Source organism: Lithobates pipiens, unplaced genomic scaffold, assembly GCF_037356315.1.
Source record: "Lithobates pipiens isolate NorthernLeopardFrog02 unplaced genomic scaffold, aLitPip1_a1.2 Scaffold_23, whole genome shotgun sequence".
NCBI classification, from domain to species: domain Eukaryota; kingdom Metazoa; phylum Chordata; class Amphibia; order Anura; family Ranidae; genus Lithobates; species Lithobates pipiens.
In genome coordinates this window covers 123,059,890-123,081,907 of record NW_027507785.1, presented here as the reverse complement: position 1 = coordinate 123,081,907, position 22,018 = coordinate 123,059,890, and the positions used below count along the sequence as shown (strand labels likewise).

General features: G+C 44.1%; 1 protein-coding gene across 2 annotated transcripts in view; it reads right to left on the bottom strand.

Annotated features, from left to right (window-relative positions):
- DMC1 (DNA meiotic recombinase 1) overlaps positions 1–22,018 on the bottom strand; it is a 791,183-nt gene that overhangs the window by 300,377 nt on the left and 468,788 nt on the right. For both annotated transcript variants that reach the window (XM_077450999.1, XM_077450998.1), the window contains one exon: positions 13,439–13,512. In XM_077450999.1, coding sequence (XP_077307125.1) covers positions 13,439–13,512 — 74 coding nt within the window. The remainder of the gene's footprint in view (positions 1–13,438; positions 13,513–22,018) is intronic.

Below are 22,018 nucleotides of genomic sequence, written 5' to 3'. Positions count from 1 at the left end.
CCACTACAGAAGAGCAAGAATGAAAAATCGGCCGATAACGATCGGTGTATACTGTGTTGAAGGTACACAGAACACCCACTTACTGCTACAGACGCCAACACACTACACAAGGCCGCCGCGCTGGCGGCCTTATATAGTGTGGGGCGTGTACTACACAGCCTGAGCTCTGATTGGCCACAGGCATCCTGCCTGTGGCCAATCATGGCTCTCCTCGCTGCCGGTGCTGTGATTGGCCAAGCATGCGGGGTCACAGTGCATGCTTGGCCAATCATAAGCCAGCAATGCACTGCAATGGCGCAGTGCATTGTAGGCCGTGAGCGCCACACAAATTTGGCGCGAACGGCCCATAACGTTCGGAATTTGCCGAACAGCCGATGTTCGAGTCGAACGTATGTTCGACTCGAACACGAAGCTCATCCCTAGTCCTGACCAAGGCCTGGGGCAACACTTAAGAAACTAGCAGATATTACCAAATTAGGAAAGCTTGTGAAGGCACTCTGGCTTTGGCAATAAAGCTGACAATGCACCATGAGTCACCAGTGTGCCTTAGCCGATGGCAGGTTGCCAAATACTACTATAAAGTAACTATGTACATATTTCCTGGTGTGATTTTTGCTGTGGATCTTCTGCTGGAAGGGTCCCTCATCCGTTTGTACTGTACATCTGTAATAAATCTGTCTTCTAATCAACATGACTGGAGTTGACTGATCAGTAAGAGGAATGGAATTTTACTGACATCATGGTCCTTTCGAGCCGGAAGCAAGGATTAGGTGGTGGATCGAACGGTTCCGTCCAAAATATCGGTGAGTATCAGACTCCCTCTCGCCGAGACCTAGGGCGCCTCCCACTCACGTTAAGTGGTAAAAAGAGGCTGGTCGGTTCCGGAACCACACCTAAGCTCTGCTACTGAACTTATTCGATCCAGTCCTCCGTCTGTGAAAGGTAAGACAGATCTGTTCTTTTCTCTTCTACTCAAGGTGATTTGGGTTTTTCAATTTATTGAGTATGCCGGCACTGTGGTTAGGTGACACAGGGGCCGAAGACAGAGGCACTTGGGGACGTTGCCTATGGTAGACGTAGCCCACTGTCCGAGACAGATTACAAAAAATATAAGGTACCGGAAGATGATTGATAATTGTTGTGAATAGTGACTACAAGTATTCTGTATAGATTACAGAGAGTCACGGTGGCCATTTCAGGTTTTTGATGATTGGGACATAAGAGGAAGTGAATGTGTGAGTAGGAACTTTCTCAGCAACACTTCCCCCCCCCCCCCCCCCCATAGATCGATTCTTTTTCTCTCGAGAGCAATATTTACAGCACTGTTCCTTTTGCTGCATTTGTTAACACATGAGACTAACTCTCTTGGTCTTTCTTCCTCATGTTTAACCTTACTGCAGCGATTTTTTTTTTTTGGATTCTCTAATGAGTGTGGAGTGTCTTGATATTTTTGCTTTTCTTGTATTCTTATTGTTCATGATCCAAGGGTTGCTAGTCTGGTGGTTTACAAATTGATAAAAGGCCCGCTTAAATGCTAATGGTAGGGAATTTGTTTGCTAAGGCACTTCCCTTTTTTGTGTGTGTGTGTAAAAAAAAAAAAAAAAAAAAAAAAAGAGAGAGACATGGGGAATAGACTCTGCAAAGGTATTTCTTGCGCTTGTTTGTGTTGTTGCTGTGTACCAAATGTACCATTAGAAGGTGATAAGAAATTTATGCATGGTAAAAGTCCAAAGAATGTTAAATATTGCCGTAAGTGGGAAAAGGACTGTGGGTTTAATGGGAAACTAACAGTGAGGGGTTGTCAAGCTTTAGTAGATAGAATTAAAATGTTTGGACCAAAGGATCAGAGGCGATATGGACTTCAAGTAGCAGAGGAATGGTTGCACCAAGCGCAGAGTAGAGCAGAAAGTAAAGCTAAATCAAACCAAAGGAATAAATCCCAAATGCAGTTGCCTTTGGTTGATGGAGAAGATGATACTATGTATAGTGCAGCAACCACCGCCCTATCATGCCCCGCCCCCTCCACAGCCAACATATCCCACCCTGCCGCAGGGGGCTGGAACTAACCCCTTCATCCTGCAGTCACACCCTCTTCCCCTGCAAGCTTCCACCCCCCAGAAGGGACCCAACCAGCCCCCACAGGAAGGCTTGGGCATATCCCCTATTGCACAAGCAGCCCATGACAGCCCTAGGTTAAACAGATCCATCATAGAGACATTAATGGAAGCCATTGCTAAGGGGTGGGCACAGGCGGGGGAAACAGCCCGAAATCGAAGAGCTCCCACAAGATACCCTGGGGAGGACGAGGAGGAGAATATGTGCCCTCTGATTGAGGTCCCTAATCCAATGGCAGGTCAAAACATAAATGGACAAGTCCAGCCTCTTACTATGACCATATATCGGCCCTGGAATGAAAGTGATGTACAAAAAGCCACCGAACATATTAAGCACCCCAAATTAGGTCCAGCAGAATTTGTTGAAAATATTCAAGGGCTACGAGATAGCTATAAACTAAATGGGGTGGAGGTAGAGCGGGCAATCAGACGTGTATTGGGGCCAGATTGGGTCTCAGTAAAAGGAGACTGGGAACCATGTGCAGTGGACCACCAAGGGAATAGGGGACTCCTTGCTCCAAATCATGCAGATTTAAATGCGAGAGTAAATAATCTTCTCCAACGAATAACTAATAGATTCATCCAGCGCACAGATTGGCAAAAGATCAATATGACTGCATAAGAGGATAAGGAAAACGTTAACGATTATTTAAATAGATTAAGGGAAATTTTCAAATCATACTCCGGGTTACCGGAATCAGAGGACATTAATAGTGCATATCAGCAACAGCTGAAGATTACTTTTGTTAATGGATTAAAACCAGAGCACAAAGAGTATATCACAAAAAGTATGGTCACATATAGAACAGCTGGAGTGTTAGACACATTACAATGGGCAAAACATAATGAAAGGTGGCTTAAGGAGAAAGGAAAGAAGAATGTGAAAGTGAAAGTTTTCTTGCAAGGTGACAATAATGAGGATGATGGGGAGGAATATACTGTTGATGCCGCGCCCGAGAACAGAGGGAGAGGTCGGGCGGCAACAGGGGGAGAGGAAGGGGCAGGTATAGAGGAAGAGGTAGGAATGAAGGGAACAGAGAAGGATGGCAAGATAGGGAATGGGTAAAAAAAATAGAATGTTGGACATGCCCCCGACAGGGACCTCTGGCCAGAGACTGTCCAGAGGGAGGACAGAATGACTAGACATCGAGAGCATAAGTCACCTGGGTAGGGTAGGATATGTGGATAACCTACCGCAGGTGACCCTGAAGATTGTTTTTGGTAGATTCTGGAGCATCCAGGACATTAATACATCCAGAGGACATACCACAAATAAAACAATCCACAAAATCAATTTTGGTACAGGGAGTAAATGGTACACCAGTAAGAGAGGCCCTGTCTGAATATGTCACAGTAGAACATCCCAGGATAGGGATGCGAGTAACTACTAGGGTAATCCTATCAACTGTATGCCCAGTAAACTTGCTAGGAAGAGATTTGATGTCAGCAATACACATGTCAATACATGCACAAGACACGGGGTTCACAGTGAAGGTGGGGAAAGAACTTGTTCTCCACCCATGGGATGAAAACTATTACTATTACTCACTAGATGCATACCTTAAAGACAAAATTAAATGGTTAAACATACAAGGGAAGTCATGGGGTCTAAAAGGTCAGTAGATTTCCAGCCAATGGGCAGAGTGCATTGCACTATGTGGGTTAAAAAGACACCAGGACCGGACAGAGACTATACCTCACACTTCTTTTTGAAAAAGGAAGTGGTGTTACAGTTAACTAATGTCTATTGGAACAATGAAGGGTTTTGTGCATCATCTTGTGCTCTGCCACCAGAGGAAAAAGGATTTGTTTAAGGAAACCCCATCTGTCCCTCAGTAAACCGAAAGATAGGGCTTGGGTGGATTGTGGGGATTTTGTAAAACAATGCCAGGAATTGCAAGACTGGAAGCAGACAAGGATACCAGACATGTATGAAAGTTATTCTACTGGCTACTTCTGTCAGCGACCCAGGGGAGATGAGGTCACCACTACACCATCTGCCCATGTGCGAAAGTCCATAACACCATGATATTTGGTGACTGATGCTGATCCTTTGGACCTGGTTCCAGAGAAACTCTGGACCAAGGGACCGGCAGATGTAGGACTTATTAAGGGAGTCCAGCCAGTGACTATCACTCCAAAATCACACCACAGACCCCATCAAAGACAGTACCCCCTGAGGAAGGAAGCAGAGGAGGGCATATCCCTGGTGATACAGGACCTTTTAAAAGCAGGGATAGTTATACCCTGCCCAGACAGCCCTTGCAATACCCCTTTGTTTCCTGTGAAGAAACAACCACCCTCTGTGGGGTGGAGAATGGTACAGGACCTTCAAGCTGTAAATCAGGCAGTGATACCCCGAGCGCCAGTGGTGCCAGACCCCCATACTTTGCTCAATGACCTCTCTCCAGACAGCAAGGTATTCTCAGTTATAGATATCAGTAATGCCTTTTTTAGCATACCAATTCACCCAGACCATCAGTTTTGGTTTGCTTTTACCTACAAAGGAAAAAGATATACCTTCACAAGATTATCACAGGGGTATTGTGAATCGCCCACTATTTTTGCACAGGCAATGTCAGCGAATTTAGCACAGTTTGAGCCACCAGGAGGCAGTCAGCTTCTACTTTATGTAGATGACATTCTCCTGGCGTCTCCAACAAAAAAAAATTGTGCATTAGACACCATAGACCTTTTGCAGTTTTTATGTGAGCAGGGCCATAAAGTAAATAGGAAGAAATTGCATTTCTGCCAGGATAATGTTAGATACCTGGGATATAACATTTCAAAGGATCGGAAACATTTAGATGATGAAAGGATACAAGTAATTCTCCAAGTGCCAAAACCAAAAACAAAGAAGCAGATGATGTCATTTCTGGGTATGGCAAACTTCTGTAGGACCTGGATTCCCAACTATTCAGTCTTGACTGCACCTTTAGTGCAGGCAATACATGGGGAACCCATGGCCCCCCAGGATGACATACAGTGGAATGAAGAAAGTGAGACAGCTTTTACTGAATTAAAAAGAACATTAACAAGCACCTCAGTGCTGGGACTACCCAACTATGTGAAACTGTTTGAGCAAACTGTAGATTCAAGAGATGAACACATGACATCAGTACTGACACAGACACATGGGGGTAAACAAAGACCAATCGCATATTACTCCACTAAACTTGATAATGTGACAAGAGCACTTCCCCCATGTGTGCAGGCAGTGGTCGCAGCAGCAGAAGCGATTAAGGCTTCAGCCTCCATTGTACTGTATCACCCGCTCATATTAAAGGTCCCACATGCTGTATCAGTAATATTACTACAACAGAAAATTTCACACCTTAGCCCAGCAAGACACTTATCCTGTATGACTGTGCTTTTGACACAACCGCATATAACCATCCAAAGGTGCACTACTTTAAACCCATCCACACTTCTGCCAATACCAACAGACGGTGAAAAACATGATTGTACGGCTGCTATTGCTGAGAATGTATTACCTAGGAGTGACCTTAAAGACACCCCATTACCATATTCTGACATGACACTTTTTGTTGATGGATCCAGCAGAAAGAATCCTGATGGCACAAATGCTACTGGATATGCAGTCGTCACACAGAGGTACTGGAAGCTGAAATGTTACCTAGACATTACTCAGCACAAGTGAATGAATGAATGAATGAATGAAATACTTATATAGCGCACAATGCGAACTGAATCGCCTCTAGGCGCTGTGGCGAGCTTTGATCATCTGCTAAAAGAGGAAGGTGTTGAGTTTTTTCCTAAAAGCCAGGTGATTTTCTTCCAGGCGGATGTTGATTGGTAGAGCATTCCATAGCCGAGGCCCTTGGACAGCGAATCTCCGATCACCCTTGGATTTATACCGGGCTTTGGGCACGAGGAGGAGGTTTTTGTTGGCTGATCGAAGACTGCGGTTTGGTGTGTAATGATTTATTTTCTCCATTAGGTATTTCGGAGCTTCTCTATGCACGCATTTGTGGGTGAGGCAAAGGGTCTTGAACGTGATCCGATTTTTTACGGTTAGCCAATGTAAGCTCCTCAGTGAAGGAGAAATGGATTCCCAGGGGTTTTTTTCCTGTTATCAGCCTTGCCGCCGTGTTTTGGATCAGTTGTAATCGCGCAAGTTGATATTGTGGTAATCCTATGTAAAGCGAGTTTGCGTAGTCCAGTCGTGAATTAATGATTGTTCCAACTACCACTGCTTTGTCATTCTTTGGGATAAAAGGGATGAGTCTGCGAAGCATGCGCAGCAGATGGTGAGATCGACTGACTACAGATCCTATTTGCGCATCCATTGACATTTGTGCGTCTAAAATAACCCCGAGACTCTTCGCTTTGGTCTTTGGGGAGATAGTCTGCCCAAAGACGGTTGGTGGAATTAATCGCTCTTACAAGAATTAATCGCTCTTACAAGAACGTGTACCCTAGCTGAAGGGAAAAAGGCCACCATCTACACAGACAGCCAGTACACATTTTCTACAGTGCATGTATTTGCCCAGCAATGGAAAAACAGGGGAATGGTCACTTCTGGGGGCAAACCCATTTCACATACTGATTTCATTTTAGGATTACTCAATGCTATCCAGCTTCCAATGGAGCTGGCAATATGTAAATGTCAGGCCCATACAAAAGGCAAAGACCCAATATGTGAGGGGAATAAAAAAGCAGAGAAAGCTGCTAAACAAGCAGCTAATCAATCTACACAAATCTTAGTACAACAGGAAGATATACAATTAGATCACAAAATTTTGAAGGATATGCAAAGTTGTGCACCCCCATCTGAAAAACAACTTTGGGTCACAAAAGGATGCACCCTCCAGGAGGACATATATATCTCTCCAGAGAACAAACCAGTCCTGCCAAAGTCTTTATTTAAGTATGCAGCATTCTTGACCCATGGAGTAACACGTGTCAAACAGCAGGATGAGTGAGATACTAAACAAAGTGGTAGCAGCCTATGGCTTTACAAACTACTCAAAAACTTTTTGTTCTCAATGCATTATATGTGCAAGACACAATGCTCAGGGAGGCATAAGACCATGGAAAGGGAAGTTCCCCACACCTCAATATCCATTCCAACACATTTGCATGGATTTTATTGAATTAGACAAATGTGAAAGGAAGAAATATTGTTTGGTAATCATTGATGCATTGACCAAATGGGTAGAGATATTACCCACAGGAAGTGCTGATGCCTTAACAGTATCCAAAGCCTTACTAAAAGATATTCCACGATTTGGGATACCAGAGAAGATTTATAGTGATAATGGTCCACATTTTGTAAATCAGACCATAAAACTTTTAACAGAAGTGATGGGTATAGAAGTAAAGAATCACTGTGCATATCACCCTCAGTCAGCAGGGCTCGTAGAAAGACATAATGGGATATTAAAGAGCAAGCTAAAAAAGGCTATGGCAAAGACAGGGAAATATTGGATGTACTGTCTCCCACTAGCTATTTTAAGCATGCACATCACACCCACTAAGGAGGGGCTGAGTCCATTTGAAATGATGTATGGTAGACCTTATAAAATACCTTTATTACCAAATTAAACCCACATAGAGGAAGTGGAGAGAACCTTAGCAGAATACATGTCAAGGTTATTAAAACAGAAACAAATTAACCAAGTGTGTTCCATTCCAGAAGGAGAGCCTATAGGAGAAGACGAAGTACAAATCGGAGACTGGGTCCTCATCAAGGTGATCAAAAAGAAGCACTGGCACTCCCCTAAGTGGGATGGACTATATCAAGTACTCCTTACTACTCCCCCCGCAATAAGAATTGCTGAAAGGACTACCTGGATTCACCAATCCCACTGTAAAAAGGTAAACATAGGCAGAGTAGGGACAGAAAGACTGAAAGAGGGGGAATGTCCAACTACAAAGGGAGGCAGATAAAAGGTCTGCTTGTCTCAACCTTGGTGAAGAAAAGGCCCTATTTAGGCCCCCCTCACTTCAGATAGGATGGTAGGGATTTTGTTCCTCATGGCAGCATTGGTGACTCTAGGTGAGGCCTCTATATGGGGAGGTAGGAGACATGGGAGGATAGTGGAACCAATCAATTGGGAAGAGACAGGAAGAGCATTGAACCTCACCTTTGTTGAGGGAACCACCAGTACTATACAGGTGGATTTCTGCCAGATGACAGATTGTGGAGATAAAGTAGAAGCAGGTAAGCTGACCTGCGCAGACAAATACGTGTGCTACTTGGCTGGAACTACCGGGTGTACTACTTGGGATTCAGTCATGTGGACAACTGCAGCCCAGGATTGGGGATATGAGATCCCAGCAGCAGGAGATTTAAAGAATAGATTAACCATAACTAAAGCGGCCCACTCTCCCTGTACGGAACCAAAGAATTGCAATATATTATTGATTTCCCTGAAGGAGCCTAAACTAGAAGATCATAGGTTATACCGTATAGGAGCTTGGATATCAGGAACTGACCCTTTGGGAAAATTCTTCCTTGAAGTCAAACCCAAGAATGAGACAAACAAGAAGAAAGAATTAGCTAATGAGGACCAACTTACAGTAGAGGTATTAGGACCCACAGTGAGATTCACCAATCTCACAGTGGAAGAAACTATAATATTAGAAACAGGATACCAGGATAAGAATGAATGGCTTAAATGGTCACTATATACTGCTAATACCCTTAAAAAAGAGAACTGCTTGGTCTGTGCAGGGGCCAGACTCCAGCTAGCTACAGTGCCCTTTCCCTTAAATAATAATACAGATCCAGATGGCTTAGGGTGTATGCTAAAGCTGTATCAAAAAACATACAAACCTGACACCACTTCCTGTCACACGTTAAGTTTGTTGTTTCCCCAGGTTCAGAGACCTCAGATACCCCCAGCTGTCATGGCATACCCTGGCAACTTTAATTGTTTTGCACTTCCGGGGAATGAGAGTGGCACAGATTTGGGGTCTTTACCGGATGACTACTGCATGGAGAGGATTAACAAAATTGTAAAGGGAGAGGGTGACGACTGGGTTGAGCACGATACGCAGAGGGTGGACGTCTGGTGGTTATGCAGAGATAAGAGTCTCAGAGCGAGAATCCCAGCCAATTCCCGAGGGGATTGTGCCCTGGTACAGCTGGCAATGCCTCTGCGCTTACTGTCAGAGTCCCCTTGGAAGAAGGGTCACCAGAGGAGCAGAAGGGACACCTCTCCTGCAGGGTCTTTTGACCCCCAGATCTACATGGATGAGATTGGGGTTCCACGTGGAGTGCCGAGCGAGTTTAAGGCTAGGAATCAAGTGGCAGCTGGATTTGAGTCTCTTCTTTGGTGGGTGACAGTAAACAAGAATGTTGACTGGATTAACTATATATACTATAACCAACAAAGGTTTGTAAACTACACCAGGGATGCAGTTAAGGGATTAGCAGAGCAATTAGCCCCTACCTCTTTGATGGCATGGCAGAATAGGATGGCATTAGATATGATCCTAGCAGAAAGAGGAGGGGTCTGTAAAATGTTTGGTGGTATGTGTTGCACCTTTATTCCTAACAATACAGCTCCTGGAGGAACCGTGACTAGAGCCCTCGAAGGATTGACAGCTTTATCAAATGAATTCGCAGAAAACTCGGGTATTAATGATCCATTCACAAATTGGCTTGAAGGTTGGTTTGGGAAATGGACTGAACTTGTCACCTCATGTTTGATTTCTATCGCCGTGGTTTTAGCCATCTTAGTCATTTGTGGATGTTGTTGTATTCCCTGTATTCGAGGACTCTCTCAAAGATTAATTGAGACAGCCATGACCAAGACAATGTACCACACAGTTCCCCAAGGAGAAGATATCTATGATGATGAGAGTACTCCTCTGAATGAAGTAAGGTCTGAAAACCCAGTTGTGGAACGGACCTGCACTGAAATAATAAATTGAGGAGGCAAATATAGATATCAGAGGAGGGAATGATAATAAACACGCAAAGAATTACAGGTGATATCGATGTTTGCCTTGTTCCTTGTGTGTACTTTGTGTAGCTGAAAAGGCGCTGGCTTATTGTTTATGCAACTTTTTCAGGTCCTGACCAAGGCCTGGGGCAATATTTAAGAAACTAGCAGATATTACCAAATTAGGAAAGCTTGTAAATGGCACTCTGGCTTTGGCAATAAAGCTGACAATGCACCATGAGTCACCAGTGTGCCTTAGCCGATGGCAGGTTGCCAAATACTACTATAAAGTAACTATGTACATATTTCCTGGTGTGATTTTGCTGTGGATCTTCTGCTGGAAGGGTCCCTCATCTGTTTGTACTGTACATCTGTAATAAATCTGTCTTCTAATCAACATGACCGGAGTTGACTGATCAGTAAGACGAATGGAATTTTACTGACAGATATCCTCCCCTGCATCTTTTACAATGCCTTAAAAAAGTATTCATACCCCTTGAAATTTTCTATATTTTGTCATGTTACAATCAAAATCGTAAATGTATTTTATTGGGATTTTATGTAATAGTCCAACACAAAGTGGCACATAATTGTGAAGTGGAAGCAATTTGTTAAATGGTTTTCAAAACTTTTTACATAGAAATATGTGAAAAGTGTGGCGTGCATTTGTACTCAGCCCCCCTGAGTCAATACTTTGTAGAACCACCTTTCCCTGCAATTACAGCTGCAAGTCTTTTTAGGGATGTCACTCCCAGCATTGCACATCTAGAGAGTGAATGTTTTGGCCATGTGAGCAGCAATTTTTAAGTCTTGCCACCGATTCTCAATTGGATTCAGGTCTGGACTGTGATATTCTAACACATGAATACGCTTTGATCTGAACCATTCTATTGAAGCTCTGGTTGTATGTTTAGGGTCGTTGCCTTGCTGGAAGTTGAACCTCCCCCAGTCTCAAGTCTTTTGCAGACTCCATCCATCTTCCCATCAACTCTGACCAGCTTTCCTGTCCCTGCTGAAGAAAAGCATCCCCACAACATGATGATGCCACCACCATGTTTCACGGTGGGGATGGTGTGTTCAGGGTGATGCGCAGTGCTAGTTTTCTGCCACACATAGCGTTTTGCTTATAGGCCCTCACATGGCTTCTTGCAAACTGCAAACAGGACTTCTTAAGGCTTTCTTTCAACAATGGCTTTCTTCTTGCCACTCTTCCATAAAGGTCAGATTTGTGGAGTGCACGACTAATAGTTGTTCTGTGGACCATATAGTTATGTATGCACATTTTATGTATGCACTTTTAATCCTGATGCCCATATGTGTACAATGAGAACCATTTTTTTTATTATTTACTTGCTTGTTCATAGCTCATGCTCAGATCGCTTTTCGGAGGCATTTGACAGCCAGTAAAGAGGCAATATGTTGCCTACTGACCACCTGGTTTAACCCCTTAAATGCATCATCGCTATGCTGCAGGTGCATGCAAAGCACACAGTTGCAGGGTGTTTGCAGTGCAGCCCCATTCACCTAGTGGTATACTTCAAGGGAGCCCTGACTGGAAAACGATTGAAAAACACAGACATAGAGAAACCGATTTCTCAATTTTCCTTTTCAGCAGCCGCTGAATGCCTGTGGAAGGGAGAGGAGGAGAAGTGGGAGGAAGTGGAGAAATAGGTTCCTTTATATGCAGCCACCCACTTGTGACTAGGCCCTGGTGTTCCGCCATTGGGCTCAGAGGAAAGGGCCCTGTCCGGGGGTCAGGGAGGCCCTCCATGGTTTTTTGCATCGGGGCCCTGAGGGTTCTAGTTAAGCCACTGACAGGTGGATTCTATTTACTAAATAGGTGACTTCTGAAGGCAATTGGTTCCAGTAGATTTTAGTTAGGGGCATCAGAGTAAAAGGGGCTGATTACAATTGCACGACACACTTTTTAGATATTTATTTGCAAAAAATAAATAAAGTGAAAACCATTTATTGTTTTCCTTTCACTTCATAATTATATGCCACTTTGTGTTGGTCTATCACATAAAATCCTAAAAAAATACATTTATATTTTTGGTTATAACATGAAGCAGTATATGTATAACTTTAAGGGTTTTGTAATACACAAAAGATCCCAAAGGAACAGATCTTTTTGTATTCTTTTAAAAGTGGCACACCTCCTATCTTTAACCACTTAAGGCCATTTTTTGCAATATGCCACTCAGTCGCTTTAACTGACAATTGCGTGGCTGTGCGATGCTGTACCCAAACAAAATTGACATACTTTTTTACACAAATAAAGGTTTTTTTTTGGTGGTATTTGATTACCTCAGCGATTTTATTTTTTGCACTATAAACAAAAAAAGGCCGACAAAAAAAAACAATATTTTTTGCATTTTGCTATAATAAATATCAAAAAAAAGTTTAAGCCAAAGAAAAGAAAAAAAACGCAATAAGCGTATATTGATTGGTTTGCACAAAAATTTATAGCGTCTACAAAATAGGAAATATATTTATGGCATTTAAATTTTTTTTACAAGTAAGGGCGGTGATCAATAAATAAATAAATAAACAATAAATGGTTTTCACTTTATTTTATTTTTTTAGCGGGACTGTGACATTGCGGCGGAAAGATCAGACATTTTTTGGGACCAGTGACATTTATACAGCGATCAGTGCTATAAAAATGCACTGATTACTGTATAAATGACACTGGCAGGGAAGGGGTTAACACCAGGGGCGATCAAGGGGTTAAGTGTTCCCTAGGGAGGTGTTTCTAACAGTGGGGGGGGAGTAGACAGAGTACAGAGAGATCACTGTTCTTGATCACTAGGAACGATCACTCTGTACTCCCCTGACAGAACGGGGATCTGTTTGTTTACATTGACAGATCCCCATTCTGACTCTTTGTGGAGCGATCGCGGGTGGGAGGCGGACATCGCGGCCGATGGCCGCACACATCAGCTCCCTCCACCGTCCAGTGAGGGCGTGTGCGTGCCTGCTATAGCTGTTAAAGGGACCGCCATAACAGTACGGGGATTAGCGGGAACGAGCAGACCTGCCACAATGTAATGACAGTGGCTGGTCGGCAAGTAGTTAAATAATGCTTAGATACAGGTTTCATCAGCAAGTTGTAATTTTGTGTTCTAATCTTTAAACACGGATATACATTTCTGTGTTAGTATAGTAAATATAAATACAAAAATGTTATACATTTCTAAGCAGTTATTAGTTATGGCAGAGTATTTACCAAGAGTTTAAAAACACCAGCATTCCTAAATAATGCTTAGATACGGGTTTCATCAGCAAGTTGTAATTTTGTGTTCTAATCTTTAAACACGGATATACATTTCTGTGTTAGTATAGTAAATATAAATACAAAAATGTTATACATTTCTAAGCAGTTATTAGTTATGGCAGAGTATTTACCAAGAGTTTAAAAACACCAGCTTCCTCGTGGAATTTAGCTGCTACATAATCCAAAAGCTCCATCTGATGTTCACCTAAAACGAAAAAGTAGGTGAAATCAAGACCTTCTCATGTGAGCAATTTGATTTTAGAGTTGAACGTGGCAGAATATTATAGCCAATCCTTCAGGGTGATGGTAATAAATGTATAATATGAACATATGCTTTATTTAATGTTTCCAATATTTGTATATCTTTTTTTTTTTAATCACACACATCATAAATCAAAGTGTGCAGTATTGATGAAAGAGATCCAATAGTCAGTATAGTCAGTATTACAAGCGTCAGGAAGATACCTCATCATTTACTGTATATCCTGTATATACAAGGCTTCAAAGTTGTCAGGAGGAGGAAATAATCTCTCCAAGTTTGGCCAATTATTGTATAAGGCCCAATAGAGTAGGAAAGGGCTTTCTACAGAAAGCCACTTTTTTTAGTTAATGGTAACCAACATATGGCAAAAAGATCAGAAAATAACTTATGTAGGTTATGGTTTTTAATATCTTGAGTCGCTTCTGCCAGAATGTCTATATCCTTTTGGATTCTGCAAAATAGCATGTCAGGGCCTGGGCCACCTGCTGGTGGCACTATGCTTCCCAGAACGGAAGATTGTAATTTTAGTGTCCCTCAGCAGATCCCATTAATCAGTTTCCACTTGATGTTAGCTGCTGGTATTTAGATCTCATCTCCCCCCTCCCCCTACTACTGCCCTTTGCGCCACTGTCTTACTGCTGCCAGATTCTGTTTTCCATTGATCTTCTTCTTCCTACTGCCTGTATCTGCTCTCTCTTGTTCCTGATTCCAGTTAAGGTTCCCCCTTTCCATCTGCTCCCTGCGTTACCCATTTTTTGTATATATTGTATATAATTAGTTGTTAGGCGTTCTGTTAGTTAGGTTGATTAGTTAGGTATTCTGTCACTGGGTTTAATCCGTGTAGAAACAGAGATACCGTAATTTTTCAGAGTATAAGACGCTACTTTTTCATAAAATAGTTAGACTGAAAATTGAGCAGCATCTTATACACGGTCAGTCAGCCTGGGAGAGCCACGTGAGTGTGTAGCTGCCCATAGCTTGTCAAATGGCTTCGTCCAATCATGAGCCGTATGTTATGTCAGCTGGAGGTGGAGAGTGCGCAGATGCGATCCCATTGGAGGTGGAGAGTGCGCAGATGCAACAGAGACCGATGCGTTCTGAGCTCAGGATGTCAGAAAATAATAAAAGTATGTGATTGTCTTAGCCCCTGTACACACGGTCGGACATTCTGCCAACCAAATCCGTTGGATTTTGTCCGAAACTGTTGCATACACACGATCGGACCAGTTTGTCGGAAAATATTTCCAACAAGTTGGAAAATTGGGTCCGACGGATATTCCGACGGAATCAGTCCGATGCATACCACACACAGTCGGATTATCCGACAACACGGTCCGATAGGACACATTGCGACGGATTCTCAGACCGTGTGTACAAGGGCTTACTCTGCACAATTCAAACTGAATGTAGTAAGCTATGCAAAAGAGCATGGAAATAGAGCTGCAGAGATACAGTTTGGACCCACTGAATGTATGATCATACAGTGGAGACAACAGGAAGAACAACTCCTTAAGATGCCAAAAAAGAAGGGGGCCTTAAGAGGAAAACCAGCAAAATAGCCAAATTTGGAGCAAAGGCTTAAGACTTGGATTATGGAGCAGTGCCAGAGTGGCTAATGTGTGTCAACCAAGCTTATTCAATGTCAGGCAAGAATGTTTGCAAGCAAAATGAACATTGTTGATTTTACAGGAAAGGCAAATTGGTGCTTCAATTTCATGAGGAGAGAAGGGTTTCCATGAGAATATGAACAAAGTTAGCTCAGAACATGCCACCAGTTTATGAGGATAAAATCCAGCAGTTTCACTCCTATCTCATACAACTTCAGAAAACATATGCATAATTTAATGTAAACATTACCTGCTGTAATAATTAAATAAAAATGGGTTCTGTTTAACCTATGTTTAAAAAATGTATTTCTTAAAGTGGAATTCCACCCCCCAAAAATATATTATTACTGTTAAATAATAATATTACTGTTATAATAAATAAATAAACATTTGGATACATTTTTTTTACTCACCTCTAAATGCCTGTTACTAGGAGGTCCCTTGTCTGCCTCCTTCGGCGCCTGGGCTCCTGACATCAAGTTCCTTGGAGCAGGAAGGGAGATTGCCTCTCTCCCCTCCCTCTTGTCAATCATCTGGGACATGTGACAGGTCCCAGATGATTGTGCGGGCAGTCACGGTGCACGGCATGGCTCGCGCATGCACAGTGGGTGCCTGGCTGTGAAGCCACAGCCAGGTGCCCACAGTTAAAATTCCGGCGCCGCCGAGCAGATGGGGGGGGGGGGGGGCGAGCGGGGTTTTGATCCAATTATTAAAATTTAGCAGCTGCAGTATTTGTAGCTGCTGACTTTTAATTTTCTTTTTTAAGCAGAACACCACTTCAATTATGGGTTGGAAAAGTGGGGGTGTCTTTTATAAATAGTGGCGTCTCGTATACAGAAAAAATTGTATTTTTGTAATCGCCATAAAATCCTTTTCTCTGAAGTTCACTGACTGACGCAGCTCCATTATTCTTGACCATAGGGTTGTTACGCCACCTTCAGGAGAGGACTAGGCAGGACATGTTACACATGTACAAAAACAGAACTTTCTAGTTTCGCCCAAGGGACGGTCCCTTCATGTACAACCCCCCAACCTGCTTCCTGCAGCTTCAGTATGTCAACAAGCAGCATAACGTAATCAATAGGAGGGGAGGGTGCTGTGTGAGTCAGTGAACTTCAGAGAAAGGGATTTTATGGTAAGTATAAAAATCCTATTTTCTCTTTCGTTCACTGACTGACACAGCTCCATTATTCTTGACCAGGGTTGTCCCCAAGCAGTGTCATAACAAGGGGTGGGAAACATCATAAAAAACTTCATGCACAACCAGAAGTGCTCCATAACAGGGGATTTATCACCACCTTATCTCACCGCATCAGAATTTGCGGCTAACAATGCAACAGTGCATTATACTCAAAAGTAACTGTATTTTCTTTTCAAAAAACAGAAAAAAATAAGTGCAATTGCAACATTACATGGCCGCCTGCAAAACTGTGGCCAAAACAGGCATCAGAAAATGCGCTTACATCCACTTTGTAGAATTTGATAAAAGTGTGAAAGGTCGCAGCCTTACGCACCTGAGCTACTGATGCTTGATGTCGGAAAGCCAAAGAGGTTCCAATTGTCCTGGTGGAATGGGCCGTGACAGGAAAGGGGGGCACCTGCCCCTTCAAGGCGTAGGCCTGTACCACAATCTGTCTGATCCACCTGGAAATGGTGGCCGACAAGACCGCCATACCTTTTTTCGGACCAGCTACCGAAACAAATGAGTCTGACTTCCGAAAGGGAGCCGTGGCAGACAAATACACCCTTAGAGCCCAGACCACGTCCAAGCAGTGAAGGGCCACCTCCTTAGGATGTGTCGGTTTAGGACACAGAGATGGTAACACAATGTCTTTATTGATGTGGAACGCCGAAACCACCTTCGGCAGAAAAGAAAGTTGCGGACGCAGCACCAGCTTATCCTTATGGATAACCAGATAAGGCGACTTGCAAGACAAGGCCGCCAGTCCGAAACCCTTCCGGGCAGATGTAATAGCCACTAGAAAGACCACTTTCTGAGAAAGGGTCAACAAGGGAATTTCTATGATGTTCTCAAACGGCGGTTTCTGAAGCGCTGATAACACTGGGTTCAAATCCCAAGTGGGTAACGGTGGACGCACCGGAGGAACTACATGTCGGACCCCCTGAATAAAAGTGCTAACTAGTGAGTGAGACGCCAGGGGTCGCTGAAAAAAGACAGCCAAGGCAGATATTGGTTATATTAGATATTTAATGGTGCTCAAAGCCAATTTCCTGGTCTACTCCCCGCTATAGAAACAGCAGGATCCTGGAAACAGAATAGGTACATGGACACCATCCTTGCTCCTCACACATAGAGATGTATGCCTTCCAGGTACGATGATATATGTTCCGAGAAGATCAAGAAGAACATAGCTGATATCACCGAGTCCGATAGGCCCCGGTTCCTTAGTACCTGGCTCTCAACAGCCATGCCATTAAAACCAGCGATGGTAAAGCAGGATGGAGAATCAGACCCTGAGACAGAAGGTCTTCTCGCATCGGTAGTAGACAGGGAGCGTCCGCAACCAGGCGTACTAGGTCAGCGTACCAGGGGCGCCAAGGCCAATCTAGGGCAATCAGAATTACTGGAATCCCCTCGGTCTCCACTCTGCATCGCAGACGTGGAATTAGCTTTAACGGAGGAAAGGCGTAGATCAGTCGATACTGACTCCATGGAGCCACCAGCGCGTCTGCCCAAGGATTTCTTGTCCTGGATATGAATCGTGGCACCTTCTGATTGAGACGGGAAGCCAGGAGATCCACATCTGGTGTGCCCCACCACAGGCACAGTAGCCTGAACACCTCTGGATGCAGGGCCCATTCTCCTAGGTCCAGCATCTGGCGACTTAGGTAATCTGCCTGCCAGTTTTCCACTCCCGGGATGTAAATGGCCGATAGGGCCGGTACATGTCGCTCTGCCCACTGAAGGATGGGACTCTGGTATAAAACTGAGCATATGGCAATGCCTTGAAGGTGGCCACCATGAGCCCCAGGACTCACATGCAGAAGCATAGCGGTTCAGCAATAGTTTCACCACGGCTCTGAGAGTCTGCAGCTTGTCTGAAGGGAGACACACTCTCTCTTCCTTGGAGTCCAGCAGTAAGCCTAGGTACTCCAAGCGCTGAGTCGGTATAAGCCCCGACTTTTTTAAGGTTCAACAGCCACCCAAAATCTTGCAGGGTTTGCATGTTGATCGCCCCATCCTCCTTTAATTCTGAGGCGGAAGATGCTCTCAGGAGGAGATCATCTGAGTAACCTACGATCGCGATCCCGCGTTGTCGCAACAACGGCAAATTTGGAGCCAATACCTTGGTAAAGACTCGGGGTGCTGATGTCAAGCCAAAAGGGAGAGCCACAAACTGGTAGTGGGCTTCCCCAACTGCGAATCGCAGAAACCTCTGATGCCGGAGGCATATGGGTACATGTAGGTACGCATCCTGGATGTACAAAGATGCCAGGGAGTCCCCTTGATGGAGTGCAGTGACTACTGCACGAACTGATTTCATTCTGAACCTCTGTACTTTCAGCAATTGAGGGCTTTTAGGTCCAAGATTGGACATACCCCCTTTCTTTTTGGGGACTACAAACAGATTGCAGTAGAACCCCTGGAACCTATCCGACTCCGGAACAGGCACTATCACCCCGTGAATTAGCAGCTCTCTTACCGCCCCCATGAGGACCTCCCAGCGAGCCAAGAGTAAGGGTATGCTGGAGGGGAAGAATCTGTTTGGTGGCCAAGAGAGGTACTCTATCTTGTAGCCAGAGGAAATCAGTTTGCAGACCCATTGGTCACACAGCCGAGAGGCCCACCGGCTGCAAACTTCCGAAAGCGACCCCCCACCTGTGTGACGGGCGGGGGCAAACGTTCATGCACTTTTGCTCGCAGGCTGCGGGCGTTTAACTGAAGCCACGGGCGGACGAAAAAGCCACATATGAGCGGAAAATGAGGACCCTTGCCTACGGTGTGGCTCCTTAGTCTAAATACAAAAACGAAGAGAGGGGCGCCTCTGAGTGCAGATTTTTTTAAAACTTCATGAATTTATTAATAAACAAACAATTTTGCACTCACATATTCCACGAGAAAAACGGACATTAAAATTAGGGTCATATGATTCATTCCGTCATATAGGTGGTCCAGTCCGCAGATGTCCTGTTGCTCCTCTGGGCGTCTCCACTGTTTGTTGTTGAATTTGCCGGCTACAGTGGACGCAGAGTGTGTTATCCTAGGTATCGCCACATTTACTGATATCAGACACTGTGGCGGGTAAAGTGGCTCTAATCTATATCTTGGATGTGTGTATGTAGCCGAGTGTCCGGAGTTCCTCTTTAGGTTGATGGATGTTCCTGGAGGTGTCAGTGTATCTCTTCCCTCCCACATCTGCTTTCCTCTCCAGAAGGACTGCACCATCTGTGTTCAGGCATCATCCAGTGTCACCTGGACTATAATGTTAATAACCCAATAATTCTGTGATCATCTCACGTCATAGCTCCGCGTCTTGCTTGTCACAGCGTTCCAAGCCTCCCTTTAGGATAACACACTCTGCAGAGAACCAGCTTCAGCGGGGCCCGCGTCTGCATCAGAGCTCTGCCAGGAGGACGGGGGTTGGGGGCAGGGGCTGCTTTTTACCACCTTTGCAACCACACACCGCCTCCATCCTGGCAACGAACCTATCAAGGACCGCTCACAAAGCGTCCAAAGGCACTGCACTGTTTGCAGATGAGCCGGTTGCAATTGCCAGAATTGCCAGGAGTTCGGGGGAAGAAACACCAGTTTATGAAGCCATGCTGACCCACCCTGTCTACCACCTTTGGGGACTTAGGACAGGTGCACAGTCCCACCCTCCTATCTGCTGCAGGCTGAGGGGCCCCCACTGCAGGACTCACCACCCTGACCGAGTTCTGCGCTGTTCAGCTACTAGTGACTGTGTCCTCTGTCAGCTCCCAAGTGTTCTGAGTGAAAAAAACGTGCTGTTCTGAGCCTCAGTGACCAGCGCTGAGCATAAAAACCGTGCTGGGCTACAACAAAATGTCCGCTGGCCATCCAGTATAAAGGACATAATCACAGGGAAAATGGCTGGCGAACTACAGTAAAATGGTTCCTGACCATGTTTCCCACTGAGTCCCACCAAACATTGGCCCCTGGAGCCTGAGGGGCATGGCGTGGCCAAACCAGCGCATAGCTATGGTCTGCACACGCTCGATGGCCAGGCTGGGGAGACCACAAGGTTAAGAGTCTCCAGCCTCTCACCCAGCCGGCTGTTGATAGCAGATCACAGGATCTCATATCTTGCGCAAAAGGCAAACTTCTGCAAAAAAAGTAAATCTCCTTCACTAGGCAGAAAAAAACTGAAGCTGCAGGAAGCAGGCTGGGGGGTTGTTACTGAAGGGACTGCCCCTTGGGCGGAACTAAAAAGTTCTGTTTTTGTACATGTGTAACATGTTCTGCCTAGTCCTCTCCTGAAGGTGGCGTAACAACCCTATGGTCAAGAATAATGGAACTGTGTCAGTCAAAGAACGAAAGAGAAATACGGTATGTCAAAAGATAGCTCTGGGAGTTGGAAATAGGCATCCCTATGAGCAACAATAGTACTCCTCTTAAAATCATATCTGCAGGAATTGAAATTGCCGTCCCTAGAGACGGTAAGAACGATGTAGGCTAGCAGGACTTGCTTATTGTTGCTGGAGCAAAGGATTCCTCCGGGCACAGTTAGAAGCTTGAAGGTGACTGAATGACCCACATGGCCTGAAGTGCTTGACCTGAGGGTCCAACCATCTGACACAAAAGCTGTATCTTCCTATCAGAAGAGGAGAAATCAGGTACCCATAAGATATGAATGGGTGGCACAAATATTAACCACTTCAGCCCCGGACCAATTGTCAGAGGTCTTTTTACAATTTCGCACTGCACTGCTTTAACTGGTAATTGCGCGGTCATGCAATGTTGTACCCAAACGAAATTTGCATCCTTTTCTTACCACAAATAGAGCTTTCTTTTGATGGTATTTGATTGCCTCTGCGATTTTTATTTTTTGCGATATAAATGGAAAAAGACCGAAAATTTCGAGAAAAAAATATATTTTCTACTTTTTGTTATAAGAAAAATCGAATAAACTCAATTTTAGTCATACATTTAGGGCAAAATTTATTCAGCCACATGTCTTTAGTAAAAAAAATGTCAATAAGCGTATATTTATTGGTTTGCGCAAAAGTTATAGCGTCCATTTAGAGTACATATAGAGTACATTTTCTGGAATTTACACAGCTTTTAATTTATGACTGCCTATCTCATTTCTTGAGGTGCTAAAATGGCAGGGCAGTACAAACCCCCTCAAATGACCCCATTTTGGAAAGTAGACACCCCAAGGAAATTGCTGAGGGGCATCTTGAGCCCATTGAATATTTTTTTTGTCCCAAGTGATTGAATAATGACAAAAAAAATAAAAATAAAAAGTTTACAAAAAGTTGTCACTAAATGATATATTACTCACACATGCCATAGTTATATGGGGAATTGCACCACAAAATATATTCTGCTGCTTCTCCTGAGTACGGGGATACCACATATGTGGGACTTTTTGGGAGTCTAGCCGCGTGCGGCACCCTGAAAACCAATCACTGCCTTCAGGATTTCTAAGGGTGCAAATTTTTGATTTCACTCCTCACTACCTATCACAGTTTAGAAGGCCATAAAATGCCAAAATAACACAAACCCCACCCCCAAATGACCCCATTTTGGAAAGTAGACACCCCAAGGAAATTGCTGAGGGGCATCTTGAGCCCATTGAATATTTTTTTTGTCCCAAGTGATTGAATAATGACACAAAAAAAAAAGTTTACAAAAA